The following is a 14,467-nucleotide window of genomic DNA, read 5'->3' on the forward strand; positions in this document are numbered from 1 at the left end:
CAAACTTAATTTATTACACCAAGATATTTATGAGCTACTGGATACTTCAAGACTGCAAGACAGAACTGTGATCCTGTCAGAATCTGAGAAAAACACTGCCTATTTTACAGGTACCATTAAAACAGACGATGTTGAAACTGAAACATGCTACTTAAGTTGTTTCTGGAGAAGCAATGAATTTAGTCATGTTGTTGTTGTTGTGGTCTTCAGTCCTGAGACTGGTTTGATGCAGCTCTCCATGCTACTCTATCCTGTGCTAGCTTCTTCATCTACCAGTACTTACTGCAACCTACATCCTTCTGAATCTGCTTAGTGTATTCATCGCTTGGTCTCCCTCTATGATTTTTACCCTCCACGCTGCCCTCCAATGATAAATTTGTGATCCCTTGATGCCTCAGAACATGTCCTACCAACCGATCCCTTCTTCTAGTCAAGTTGTGCCACAAACTCCTCTTCTCCCCAATTCTGTTCAATACCTCCTCAATAGTTATGTGATCTACCCATCTAATCTTCAGCATTCTTCTGTAGCACCACATTTTGAAAGCTTCTATTCTCTTCTTGTCCATGTTTCACTTCCATACCTGGCTACACTCCATACAAATACTTTCAGAAACGACTTCCTGACACTTAAATCAATACTCTACATTAACAAATTTCTCTTCTTCAGAAACGCTTTCCTTGTCATTGCCAGTCTATATTTTATATCCTCTCTACTTCGACCATCAGCAGTTATTTTGCTCCCCAAATAGCAAAACTCCTTTACTACTTTAAGTGTCTCATTTCCTAATCTAATTCCCTCAGCATCAACCGACTTAATTCGACTACATTCCACTGTCCTTGTTTTGCTTTTGTTGATGTTCATCTTATACCCTCCTTTCAAGACACTGTCCATTCCGTTCAACTGCTCTTCCAAGTCCTTTGCTGTGCCTGACAGAATTACAATGTCATCGGCAAACTTCAAAGTTTTTACTTTTTCTCCATAGATTGTAATACCTACTCCGAACTTTTCTTTTGCTTCCTTTACTGCTTGCTCAATATACAGATTGAATAGCATCAGAGAGAGGCTACAACCCTGTCTCACTCCCTTCCCAACCACTGCTCCCCTTTCATGTCCCTCGACTCTTATAACTGCCATCTGCTTTCTGTACAAATTGTAAATAGCCATTTGCTCCCTGTATTTTACCCCTGCTACCTTCAGAATTTGAAAGAGAGTATTCCAGTCAACATTATCAAAAGCTTTCTCTAAGTCTACAAATGCTAGAAACATAGGTTTGCCTTTCCTTAATCTTTCTTCTAAGATAAGTCGTAGGGTCAGTATTGCCTCACGTGTTCCAACATTTCTACGGAATCCAAACTGATCTTCCCCAAGGTCAGCTTCTACCAGTTTTTCCATTCGTCTGTAAAGAATTCGCGTTAGTATTTTGCAGCTGTGACTTATTAAACTGATAGTTCGGTAATTTTCACATCTGTCAACACCTGCTTTCTTTGGGATTTAGTCATAGAAACCAGAAAAGATCTTCTTGGTCAAACTGAAGCTTTAGTACAAAGTGCAGGAGTCACTACAGGAAGCCAGAAATTGACATTAGTTTCAGGTGTTTCCATATAGTAAATTAATCTGAATTAGTTACTGAAAACTCAGTTAGTGTTAAAAAAGAAACATATTGAATATTTAGTGACAAATTACAGTTCACAGATACAAAGTACACCAATGTCAGCATGAAAGTTGTTGGGAAAAAAAGAAAACACAATACAGCAGACTCCAAACATTCTCACCATGACAGAAAGAAATTTTTAAGTCAAGTCCATAGGTGGCTTGGCCAAGGAATTATTGAGCCACATTCATCAGAATATGCTAACAACACTGTCACTATAAGAAATAAAAATGGCAAGCATCGAATTTGTATTGTCAACCAAGAATGATCTGGGGTTACATCAGACTTTAATAGAAAGAGTATTGAGAGAGGTGAGGGAACTTGTAAATCACAAAATGGATTGAAAATGACTGAGTGCCCAAATAGCTGATAAGATATCAAAAATAAATGACAAGATAATAAAAAATATAAACTGAGTGGTGAGACAGCAGAAGTATATAACAAGGTAATGAATGGACTACATGACTTATTAACACAATCTGAAGATGAATTAAAGGGGAAATTAACAAATACATGTGAGAAAACAGACAATGTGACAGATAAATTAAATAATATATTTGACAGAATAATCAATACAAAAATCAAGTACCTAGCAGTATACAGAACAGAGGCTCACATAAGAAATTTTCCACAATGCAACAGATGTGTCAAAAAGTAAAACAGAACTGCATGTTGAACAGAATGATACTTTATCACATGTTAGGAACCTTCCATGTATCTGATATGTATGGGATAAAATATGAAGTAGATAATTCATGTAATTATTATGTAGAAGTTGAAAACAAAGTTTTGATCAAAGTAGAGAATGAAGATTAGGATGTAAGGGATTGCGGTAATTTAAAAGATTTTTTTTTTTTTTTTTTTGTCAGCAGACAGAGAAAATGATGTAGCTGTTTTATTGAAGCTGTCAGAAGTAGCTGGTTTTCCAAAAGGAGAGCTGAAAGCTATTTAAAATCTACTGCGTCTATGGAATCAGTGAGGCAAAGACTAGCCAAATTTTGTAAACAGCTGGATCTCAACTGGTGGGAGAAATATTTGAGTAAAATTTGTAATGTGTTTAAATATAAGTGGAAGATGGCATACACACACACACACACACACACACACACACACACACACACACACAATGACAGTAGAACAGTAAAACTGAAGAATACAGATTTGTCTATGAAGAAAAATTTTTGGCTGGGTGAACCACTGAATATATTGTGCTGTGTCTTATGCTAGAATCTGGGTTGTAATATACAGTAAAATCTTATAGTTATATTACATTTGATCATGATAGGGTGTTGTACAGAATGTAGATCAGTAAAGATGAACATCCTAAAGCGAATCATATTCTTTATGAGTTATTTGCTCGGTGATACATGGCTCCAAGCCATGTGGATTATTTCCAGTTTTTCATTCTTCTGTGCTGCGTCATCTCTTCAGCTTTTCTATTCATCTGTCACAATTATCTTATTAAATCAGTGCCACCCTTTCTGTGCTAAGTATGATGATGATTATCAGAAACATACAAGTGATACACATAAGAAATTACTAATCATTGACACAAAATACATCTTCCTATACATGGTGATGTGTCAGTATATGCAAATGGTAAGTTCAGTGCCTAGAAAATTCATGTAAATAATTTCTGTGTGGACGTGGATCTAGAATTTGCTGCTTTGGAGTTCCCAGATGCTAACTTAATTGCTGTTTCTGTGTACCACTCCTGAAATGGAAATTTTTAAAATTTCATCAGCAAATTGGAAAGCTGTCTGTCTTATCTAGTGTGCCTTGGAACAAAAACTGCCTTATGTGGAGACATCAGCATCCATATCGGGGAAGGTAGTGACAAAGATAGAGCTTGTATGAACTTATTAAGCAGCTATGGACCATTTGTGGCAAGTTCTCTACCAACAAGAGGAGATGCTGTCTTGATACAGCTGTCACAGTCCTAAATACTTGAGACTACAAAGTAAGTGTCATTGTCCCTATGCTTGCAGAGCACAGTGCAGTAACAATGAAGCTATTGACAACATCATTAAGTAGCTGAAAAATTCCCAGCTGGGATTCAAATTATGTCTTCAGAAGTAGGGTAATTTCAATGAAAAATTTAGGTGATTTTAAATCTGCAATGTCTTCTACAGATTGGTATCAAATGTATGAAGAACTTCCACAAAAATGATACATTCTGTTCCATGTTCCAGACTCTTCAAGCTACATATGACAATAAATTTTCATTAAAACCCAAGGGATATCCAACTGCCAAATAAAAAGACATACAGGAAACTGTCAAAGTAAAGAGTGGGTACACCTCTAGATCAGCTAAAATAAAATGCATTGTACAACTACTAAATGATAAAGTCAAAGCCACTGAGGTTACTGGCATTAAGGACAGGCTATACTGAAATTATTTACAGGCCAAAAGGATGCACAGAAAATAAGTAGAGTGAGCAAAATTAAAGAAGCTCACAATCCTCGCAAGGCACCATGGGATCTGGTTAATGAACATAGGCAAAAGTCTCTTTTTGCTCAAATTCTTGCAATCCAGTTGAATTTACTGAATATATTACAAACATAGGGGAAAGTGCAATAGGTGAAATTCTTGACTTCAGAACACATCCTGCTGTTGTTATGAAATTTGAAAATAAATGCAGCATGGTAATGTGGAAGAGAGTGTACCCAAAAGACAATAAAAATAGTAAACAGCTACAAATAATCAGGGAAGCCTGATATTTACAGGATGTAATAAATAAATAAATGCCTTGATACCTGGGAATTTACAGACTTCCAGAAAGTAGCACACACAGTACCAGTTTACAAAAAATGTAATCCACACGAAGTGTTGAGCTACAGGCCTATATCTACAGCACCAGTGACGAAGACCATAACGAAAGATCAGCTATTGAATTTTTTTGAAGGAAATATCCTCTTTTATGATACACAGCACAGCTTTCAGAAAAAAAGTCAACTATGACAGCAGTACTTGAATTAGTTACATATATATGTCAGGGTCTTGAATACAAGGAGTCGACAGCACAGTAATTCTCTGACCTTGGTATGACATTTGATTGTATCCCACATACAGCCCTTCTCAGCAATCTAAAATCATATGGTATTGGGGGAGCTGTTCTACAAATTCAAATCCTACCTAAATAACAGATGACATGACTGTAGAAGTGCATGGAGCAGACTCAGGTGAAATGGCTTCAAACATGGCGTGCCACAGGGATCTGTAATGTGGCCCCTGTTGTTCTTAATTTTTGTTAATGACATAGACTCCAAAGGACACACATTGCAGTTTGCTGATGACACAACTTTGTTCACAAAAGAGGAGAATGTATTTCATGCTGTTCAACAAGCAGAAGTCCTATTCAGTGAGGCCATGGACTGGTTCATGATGAACAAGATGAAAATTAATGAAGACAAAATACAGAGGAGAATATGCAGCCTAAGTGATACTGGAGCACTGGGTGACACAGTAGTTGTTAAGCTTCTGGGCTTTTTCACTGACACCAAATCAACTTGGCAACAGCACATTAAAAATGTATGTTCCAAACTCCAAGGGTTCTACATCTCTTGAGGAAACTAAAAAAATGTTATATAACAATAGTACCTAGTAACAGTACACTTTGCAATGTTCCATGGTCACATTACTTGTGGACTGTTACTGTGGGGCCATTCTGCAGGGTGCAAAAATTTGCTTTTATTACATAACAAAGGAATGAGGATCAGTACCTCAAGGGAAAAAAAATGCACTGCACACAATTTTTTCCAGGTTAAGAGGTTTAACTGTTTTCACCCAATATATACTCAGTTGACTTATTCACACAAAGTTAAATCATGAGATTTACAGGAAGAGGAATGAACTTCATTAACACAGCACTCACTATGAAGGCGGTATAGACAGGCCAAGATATTGATCAACTAAGATGCAGAACAGTTCCCCAATGGTAGCTCTAAAATTATTTAATGGTGTATTTAAGGACATTCAGTCATTTCCTGTAAAACAATTTAGAACTAAAATTTTGTTTGTACTAAAAGAGCAACCTTTGTCCAAAATAGAAGACTCCTTCTCTGGTGATAGAACAGTGTCTACCTGAGCTGCAAATCAGTGCTAACAAAGACAGCAGCAACTCTGCTGTTTTACACACACACACACACACACAAACACACACACATATAGTAATCCACAACCATATTTTTCTTCCAAAATGAGATAGTTACAAACGTGAATACGAATAATGTGTCTACTTGGGAGGATATTAAGATTATGACAATAACAATGATGATATACTGTTTGCTTTAAGATAAGGTTTTGAAAGAGGTTTGCTTTAAGATAATATTTTGAAAGAGGGTGTTTATGATGATTATAATGAAAACATACAGGTTACTTGAACATATGAACATACCGTTTCCAGAAGATTGATAACAATAAAAATTTTGGCGATAATAATGATACATAGTTAGCTTCGAGGTAATATTTCGAAGTTGATGAAACTGATGATGTGTATGTTACTTTGAGATAAAGTTTTGGAAGTTGATAACCAGGCATAGTATGTAGTATACTTTAGGTAGTTAATTTTGTGGTTAACTAATATCTGTATGTATGCATTGAATTTTCTTATTAGTTTGCCCCTGAATACAGACAATGGTAATTTAATAATCATACTGCTATACCACACAGATATTGAATTGGTAGGGTTAATATTGCTAGAACTGTTGAGCTGTATTGCTTCATGCAATCACTATGGTGATTACAGATAAATGAAATACATTCAATGAAAAGCAATTTTATTAATAAACATTGCTTTATATGTTATATTATGTGGATGGCATAATTTACTATCTTGATGACACATGTGTTACTACCTATGTATTTGCAGTCAGCACATAGAGGGATGATACACAAAATTGCACAATTTATTCATGACAAGCTAAAGAACCAATTCTGTATACTATTATTGCATAAAATCTTACAAGAATTTCTATTACTGATATAGGGAACGTCAGATTGCAAATATGTTGATGTAAAAGATTAGCATCCTCACTCAGTATACAAGCTGCTCATCAGTCCTGACAATGTACCATTGTAGTATACAGTCGCTGTTTAAGTATGGAATAATTTTTTGGGGGAATTCCACAAATTCTACAAAACCATTTAAAATACAGAAAAAGATTATCAGGATGAAAAAAATACCTAAATTCAAGTATTCCTGTAGACCACTTTTTAAAACTCTCAAAATATTGCTGATACCATGCTTGTATGTATACGAAAAACTAATTTTCACAAAAGGGAGCATCTTAAAAAATGAAAATCTCTTCAGACACAACTATGATATACACACATATGAAACTATGCAGAAGATGAACCTACACATGAACACAGTAAATACAAAATTATGCAAAAGACGAGAGTATTATGCTGGAGCTATGTTATACAACCATTTGCCTTCTTACCTAAAATCCATACCTACATTAAATGCATTTAAAATAAAGTTAAAACAGTTCTTGCTTGATCACTGCTTCTATTATTTGTCTGAATTTATGGAACATTATAATAAGTAAACCTCATTTACAAAATTTTACTAATTGTCAATTCATAATATGGTTTATGTTGTGCTTATCATGTAATCTAATTTAATAATGCTAGTATCACATGAAGAAGCAATGTAGTACATCAACCTACATTATTATGCATTTTTATTATGTCAACAATGTAGTTAAAACTACTATTATATTGTAAATTAACTATGTTTACCACTGTCCTATACCACACGTACAAACAATGTACTAAAATGATTGTTGGACAAATAAATAAATAATAAATAATAGATAAAGTTTTGAATAGATGTACAGAAGTGTGATGTTGATGGTTTATAGATACTATGAGGGTTGCCCAGAAAGTAGTGCACCACACTTTTTTCTTATACAGTTCTTTATTGAACATAATGAGAATTACACACATGAAAGAATTGTTTTATATACACACCCTATTTTTCCACATAATCTCTATCCCGTTCTATGGTCTTCCTCGAGCTGAAACAAGGGCGTGTATGCCCTGTCGTTACCAACCCTTGTCCTGGTGGCAAAGCCAGTGCTTCACTCTGTAAATCACCTCCTCACTATCTTCAAAATGTCTTCCTCAAATGGCATCCCTTAATGGCCCAAATAAGTGGAAGTCTGTGGAGGCTAGATAAGGTGTCAGGTGTGACAACCATGGATGATCTCCCCAACTACGGAAAATTGTGGAGCTCCACCGAACCTCCTCCTAACGAGCTCACTCTCTGTGCCCAGTGACTAACTGTATGTCTGTTGACAGCAGATACTCCATAGACTTTGCACAAGCATTTGTGAATATTCCCCACAGTTTCTTTCTCTGCAGTAAGAAATTCAATAACGGCATGGTATTTGTAACCTGCAACACCTACACACACCATCTTGAAACTGTCCTGCAGCTACGCTGTCGGTCAGAAGTGAAGGAAACTTGGCATGCTCACTCAGGAGACTTCAAATAATACATACCTAATGTTCCACATTCATAGCACTGTTTTCGAATGAGGGAAAAAATGTGGTTCATTACTTTCTGAAAAACATTCATAATTATAATGATGATTAGTTTTAATTATGTTGAAGATACTGGTATGTAAATGATGTTATGTGGAAAAGATTTTTTTTGTGTAAAGTACAAACAGTAGTTTGGTTGTCTGTAACTGAGGACACTAAGTTCTGCTGAATCTGGTGCAACCTGATGGAATAAAAAGGAACCAAGTTAATGTCATACTTCATTAAATTATCTGAATAATTTTGCAAGTGACTCAGTAAACCAATCTGGCAATCAGAGATTCAACATATAGTAGTGAATGTAAGTTTAATGTGACCTGCATAATTTAATATTTTTTTCTGGACCCTGTAAGTCATTGTTATTACTTCATAATAAATAAGATTGGATTTCTAAGATTAAAATAAATATTTTGCTATGAATCAGCTTTGTCTTGACTGAGTTTGCTTTAGGCATTTTATTAGTATATTTGTGTTGTAAATGAACATAGTAGTTTATCAAAATGATTTTAATGACTTTAGTAGGTCATTTACATAGGCCAAAAACAAGAGTTGACAGAGTTCAGAATGTTCCATGACATAACATTTCTAATTTAGGATTTCAGAAAAAATATTATTTTTAAATCTTAGGTTTCTCAGGAAAAAAAAGATTTTCATTTATTATGGGACATTTCTCAACTTATACTCATTTGAGATGTCATTCAGCAGAAAAACACTTATGCCTTTTTATCTAGGAAATTTCTGTTACTGTCATTTATGATTAACAAGTCCTGGCAGGAGTCACCTAGTTTAAATTACAAAGATGTTGGGGAATGTGATATATAAACTCATGAGATGTTTATATTATAGACATCTACTTATTACCATGTAAAGCCCCTTTCATGAAACTGGACATGGCAATACTCTATCATATGGACTTCATGAGACACCAAAAATTTTTGAGATCCATCATGATCCATTAGCACTGAACACCACCCACACTCATTGTGATTGTTTGCAGCTGGGTCCAAAAAAAGCCACATCTTGCTTGATGGCATTTCAGCTGTGCCCATTAGGATGGAGGTCAATTGAACTTGGTGCGTGGGTGGGGTTGGGAGGGGGGAAGGTGGGGTATTGGCACATGAGCTCCCGAATGTGTGTGCAGTTTTTGTCAACAGCCAAGTTAAGATGCTATGGTGTAGGAGGTGTTGTTCTATCAATACTCCAATCTTATTTGGAAAACCAAAAGCAGGTAGTATCAGTGCATGGAGCAACTTCTCTTGAACAAAAACTGGAACATGGAGTGCCCCAAGTATCAGCCCTAGGACCTCTCCTATTCCTCATATATGTCAATGATATGAGCTGTAATAGTCAAATGTTGCAGTTTGCAGATGACACTACCCTTATTGCCAAAGGACATACAGCCGCAGAAGCTCTTGGTGCATCAAATTTGATGTTTGAAGAAATAAAAGAATGGTTCGTAATAAACAAAATGAAGATCAATGAAGAAAAAACCCAACATTTGATATGCAGTCTAACCAACATTGAAGACCAAGAAAACATGGAGACTGTCAGACTAGTGGGCTTCAAGATTGACAGCAAACTCTCCATGAATGATCACACTGCATATGTATGCACCAAACTTTCTCGTGTGATATACCTCCTGAGGAAGCTGAAGAGGGAATAACTGACCAGTTTCTCACAATAGTCTACCATGCACTCTTCCACAGCCACATTAGCTATGGACTGTTGTTGTGGGGACACTCCTCAGGCAGCAAAGATGTGTTGCTATTACAAAAAAGCCATCAGCATCATATCCTCTAGCAAAAGACTGGACCACTGTAAGCCTATTTTCACCAGGCTAGGCATAATGACTGTCTTTAGCCAGTATGTGTTTTTCTGCCTCATGTATATAAAAGAAAATCAAGGGAATTTTAGCATAAGACAAGAAATACATAATCATGACACTCACTGTAACAGGAACATTGAAGTGCCAAGGTGTCGCCTATCAAGTACACAAGACAGCTTTCCAACAGTCGCCCTAAAAATGTACAATCAACTGCCTCCAGAAGTGAAATCACTGCCACCTCAATTATTTCGGAAAAAAAAAATTGCTCAGGACTTGAAACAACATGCACTATATTCATTGGAAGAGTTTTTCAACAGCGGTTCTACTGAATGGACAAAATAATAAATATTGTTATGTTTTATATATAATTTTGCCTAAATTTAATCTTCTTCTTATGGTAACTACACATTTAATTTTGTGTTTTACTTAAAGTACATATTTTGCCAAAATGAAACTTTGTGTGTGTGACATTTTGCTTTATGGTATTTTCATTTGCTGCTATGAAGTTTTACTTTCCTGTTTAGTTATATTTCATTTCCGCTATGTTCTGTGTGTTTTTGTGCACTGCATAAATATTTTCTTTTATTTGTAATATAAATTTTGTATATTGTGTTGTATAAATGTTAGTTGATAAACATTGTATTTGTGATGCAGTCTGTCCAGCCATGGCTGGTAAATGACGAAGATATAGTAAAAAATAAAAATAAAAATAAAAATAAGAACAATTGGGAGAGTGGGGGGATTGGGAGTGGGGGGGGGGGTGGGGGGGGGGGGTGGAGGACAGCGTGGAGTATTGTCCATCTGGTGGTAGAGGTCATCTGTGTCGTACTATGGGTAAAGAAACAGATATTTCCAGTAACATTCAATGACAAAAGCATCAGGAACCCTGTTCATTGAATGAAAACACCAATCACATGAGAATATCTTTCCCACCTACATGAATGGTGCCCTATCCCAAATGGGGCACATCGCTACATTGCCTAATGTGGTTTTTGGCATGTATCACTGTGTAACTGGTAAAGAAAAACTGGACTGTGGCCTGTTTAACTGCTGCTACAGATTATGATAGTAGATAGTGACTGCTGTCATGAGAACATTGTTGCCCACAGAATTTGACCCTGTACTGAGGTACTCACAGTACTCACTTGTAGCAACAATATGAAAAGCCAAGCATCTTTATGAAACATGCTGATACTTGCTGATCCTGAGCTGAAATACCATGATGATAAAGCTCTGACAATATCCCACACATGACACATTGAGCTGTTTTATTTGCTGAGGCAACAGGATGCTTTCTCTCCGATGCAGGAGATATTTATAATTGAATTGCCCTCAAATTTTTCCTCTTATCAAACAAGATATCGCCTATCAATATCTTTGATAATTGGATAAAAATTAATATATTCTTACTAATTAAAGTTATGTATCAGCCATTGAATACATAATAAAATTCTGAATTATGATACTCTAAAAACTTTTGTGCCACTTGATAATAGTAGATCAACTTACTGATGAATCACTATAAGTCTTATTTACCAGTTAGATAATATTTGTAGCTGACAATTGAGATGTATAGCAAAATGTAATAATTCCCACATTCTAATCTCTCTACTTCTGGTGTATGCTACAACATGAATTCATGAAAATTTGTCTCTTAGAAACTGAAACAAGTTGAATCATTGACTACACAGAAAGACTCAATACAACTCAGTAACAGTACAATAGATGAACAATTACAGGAATCTCAGTACATGGAGTTCAAGTCTCCATTGTGTATATGCATTACAATATTTTGCTTTCTTTTCTGTGTGCGTTGATATCAATACACAAACCTGTTTGTAGTTACTTCAAGCACAATGGAAACAGCACATCACAAGATGTTAATCAGAAAAGTAGCAGCATTATCATTCATAGTTAAGTCCCTCTCTTACTGCCTTACATAAATAGAGAAAGGAAAAGTGACAGTATATAAAAATTATAGCAGAATTAAAGTTAAAATTACTATTCTCTTGTAGACACTGTATAGCATTCAATTTTTACTGGGATTCACTAAATACATATTTATGTGAATATTTTTAGTGACTTCAGCAAACACGAGGCACAACTTCATTAAAGTGTACAATACTTATAAATTATTCCAAATACATCATACAATCATGTTAAAAATACAAGAGTTGTTGAATAAGTAATGCAACACATTTTTTTCTGAAAGTAGGTTGGGTTTATTCAAGATTCGAATACACCATATTATTCCCCATGCTTTTGGCTACAAAACCCTATTTTTCAACATATTCTCTATTCAATGTGATGGCCTTAAGCCACCTTACTGGGATGGGCTGTGTCACCATATGATTAAATTCAACAAATTAAAAAACAAGGTCAGCTTAATGCACCTTCTATAAACATTAAAAATGCTTTTTGTATGTGCTAAATTATTTGGTGTAACTTAATGTATACCGCTTGTCAATATATTTAATCATTCTGCAGCTATTTTGGGTGGCATGTGATAGATGCCTCACCCTGTATCAAAGTCACGCAGATCAAACACAGATCTTTGAATCACTACTAACAATTTAGGCCTAATGTGACATGATATACTGGCAGAGATTGCAAACAACTTCTTGCTGAATCAATAACTGCCCCATCACCCATGTACTGCTTCCTTTGGAGTACACCCTTCATGGGGCCAAACAGATGGAAGTCAGAAGTTGTGAAATCTGGGCTGTAAGGTGGATGAGGAAGAACAGTCTAATGAAATTCTGTGAGATCCCATCAGGTGTGCAGACTTGGGTGAGGTCTTGCACTGTCATGGTAAAGGAGAAGTTTGTTTGCATTTTTGTGGCATTGAACAATTGAAGTCATTTTTTCAATTTCCTGAGGGTAACCCAATATACTTCAGAGTATATCATTGTACTATGAGGGATGACATCAAACTGAATGACCTCTTCAGAGTCACAGAAGACTATCGCCATGACTTTACTGACTGAGAGTGCAGCTTTGAACTTTTCCTTTGGAGGAGAGGTGGTATGGCACCACTCCATTGATTTCTCTTTTGTTTCTTTTTGAAGCAATGAACCCATGTTCCATCGCCTTGATGATGTTTAACAAAAAATTGTCATTAGCCTCATAATGTGAAAGCAATTCTGTACAGATGGTCTTTCATTGCTCTTTATGGTCTTCTGTTAGGCAGTGAGCAACCCAGCAGTCACACACCTTTTAAGTACCCCAACAGGTGGATGTGTGTGTCAGTACTACCAAAAGAGATGTTTAGTTGAGCTGCAAACTGTTTTGATAGTGATCTACTGACCACCATGAAAAATGGTGCATACAGCGCATTTCAACATCATTACAGGACTCACTGCTGTGTGGCTGGCTGACACATGGGACATCGAACAAGTCTGCACGACCCTATAGCGATGACGAGACTCCTTGCTCGACAAGGGCCTGTAAATATTTGTGATGCTCTGGTTTTCCACCAAAACAAACTCATTGGCAGCTCTCTAATTGGAATTAACCTCCATTACAAACATCATTCTGTGAGTTACACATAGTGCCACCACCTACCAGAACATGATTCCACGATGTCACTCAATAAATTCCACATTTTTTTCAATCGAAATTAGCAGGGAAGAAAAACCTTGTTGCTTTACTTATAGAATGGCTCTTGTAAATACCAGATGATACAGGCAAAAGAAGAAAGAGAGAACTTACACTTTTGTCTGTCATTGGAGGAAGCACAACAGTCTTCTCCAGTATTCTCATAACTATTTTCCACAGCTCTTTCAACAGTCTCTTTAGAACTGTTTTTTCACATGATTCAGCATACAGTGATAGTGATCCTAAATCATGAGCAGATAAAGTGATTAAAACATATGCAGATAAAATACTTAAATTCACTAGTGATGAAATAACTGAGAACCAAAAGAACCAAGTGCATTTTTCCATATAAGTTTTGCTTGTGGTATATCGTAGAGCAAAAGTTGATATATAAATGTAGACACAATTTCTATTTATCTAACTGAAATGATTCACAACATATAGCACCACAGCAAGAAAAGTGACACAAGTTACAAAATGGCATCTTATATTTATGTCACTGAAAAACAGGTGTGAAGTGCCTCAATACGCACAAAAATACAACAGGATTTACTGCCAACAATGCTCACTTGAATTTTAAGGAAGCTTTTGCTATTTCAGTATAACTTTTATAGAATTAATTCTTTAGGTATAGTTTCCTCAAGTATTGTATTTCTTATTTGTCTCACTGTTCTTGTCAGTGAGCGATATGTTTCTTTCAAACTTACAAAAATTAATATTAAAATTTTAGTTGAACACATATAGGATGTTGCAGTCACCAGTTCTATTATAAAAGTCTTGGTGTTAAACAAATGAATTTATCAAAACATCTCAATCGGGAGTAAAAGAAGCAGCCAACATAAAT

At 35.7% G+C, this 14,467-nt stretch overlaps 1 protein-coding gene across 1 annotated transcript in view; it reads right to left on the reverse strand.

Moving 5' to 3' along the window:
• The window catches only part of LOC126198608 (protein unc-13 homolog B), a 450,615-nt gene that overhangs the window by 124,019 nt on the left and 312,129 nt on the right, over nucleotides 1–14,467 (reverse strand). The window contains exon 17 of the mRNA XM_049935061.1: nucleotides 13,738–13,865. Coding sequence (XP_049791018.1) covers nucleotides 13,738–13,865 — 128 coding nt within the window. The remainder of the gene's footprint in view (nucleotides 1–13,737; nucleotides 13,866–14,467) is intronic.

The sequence above is a fragment of the Schistocerca nitens genome, chromosome 8 (genome assembly GCF_023898315.1).
Source record: "Schistocerca nitens isolate TAMUIC-IGC-003100 chromosome 8, iqSchNite1.1, whole genome shotgun sequence".
NCBI classification, from domain to species: Eukaryota; Metazoa; Arthropoda; class Insecta; order Orthoptera; family Acrididae; genus Schistocerca; species Schistocerca nitens.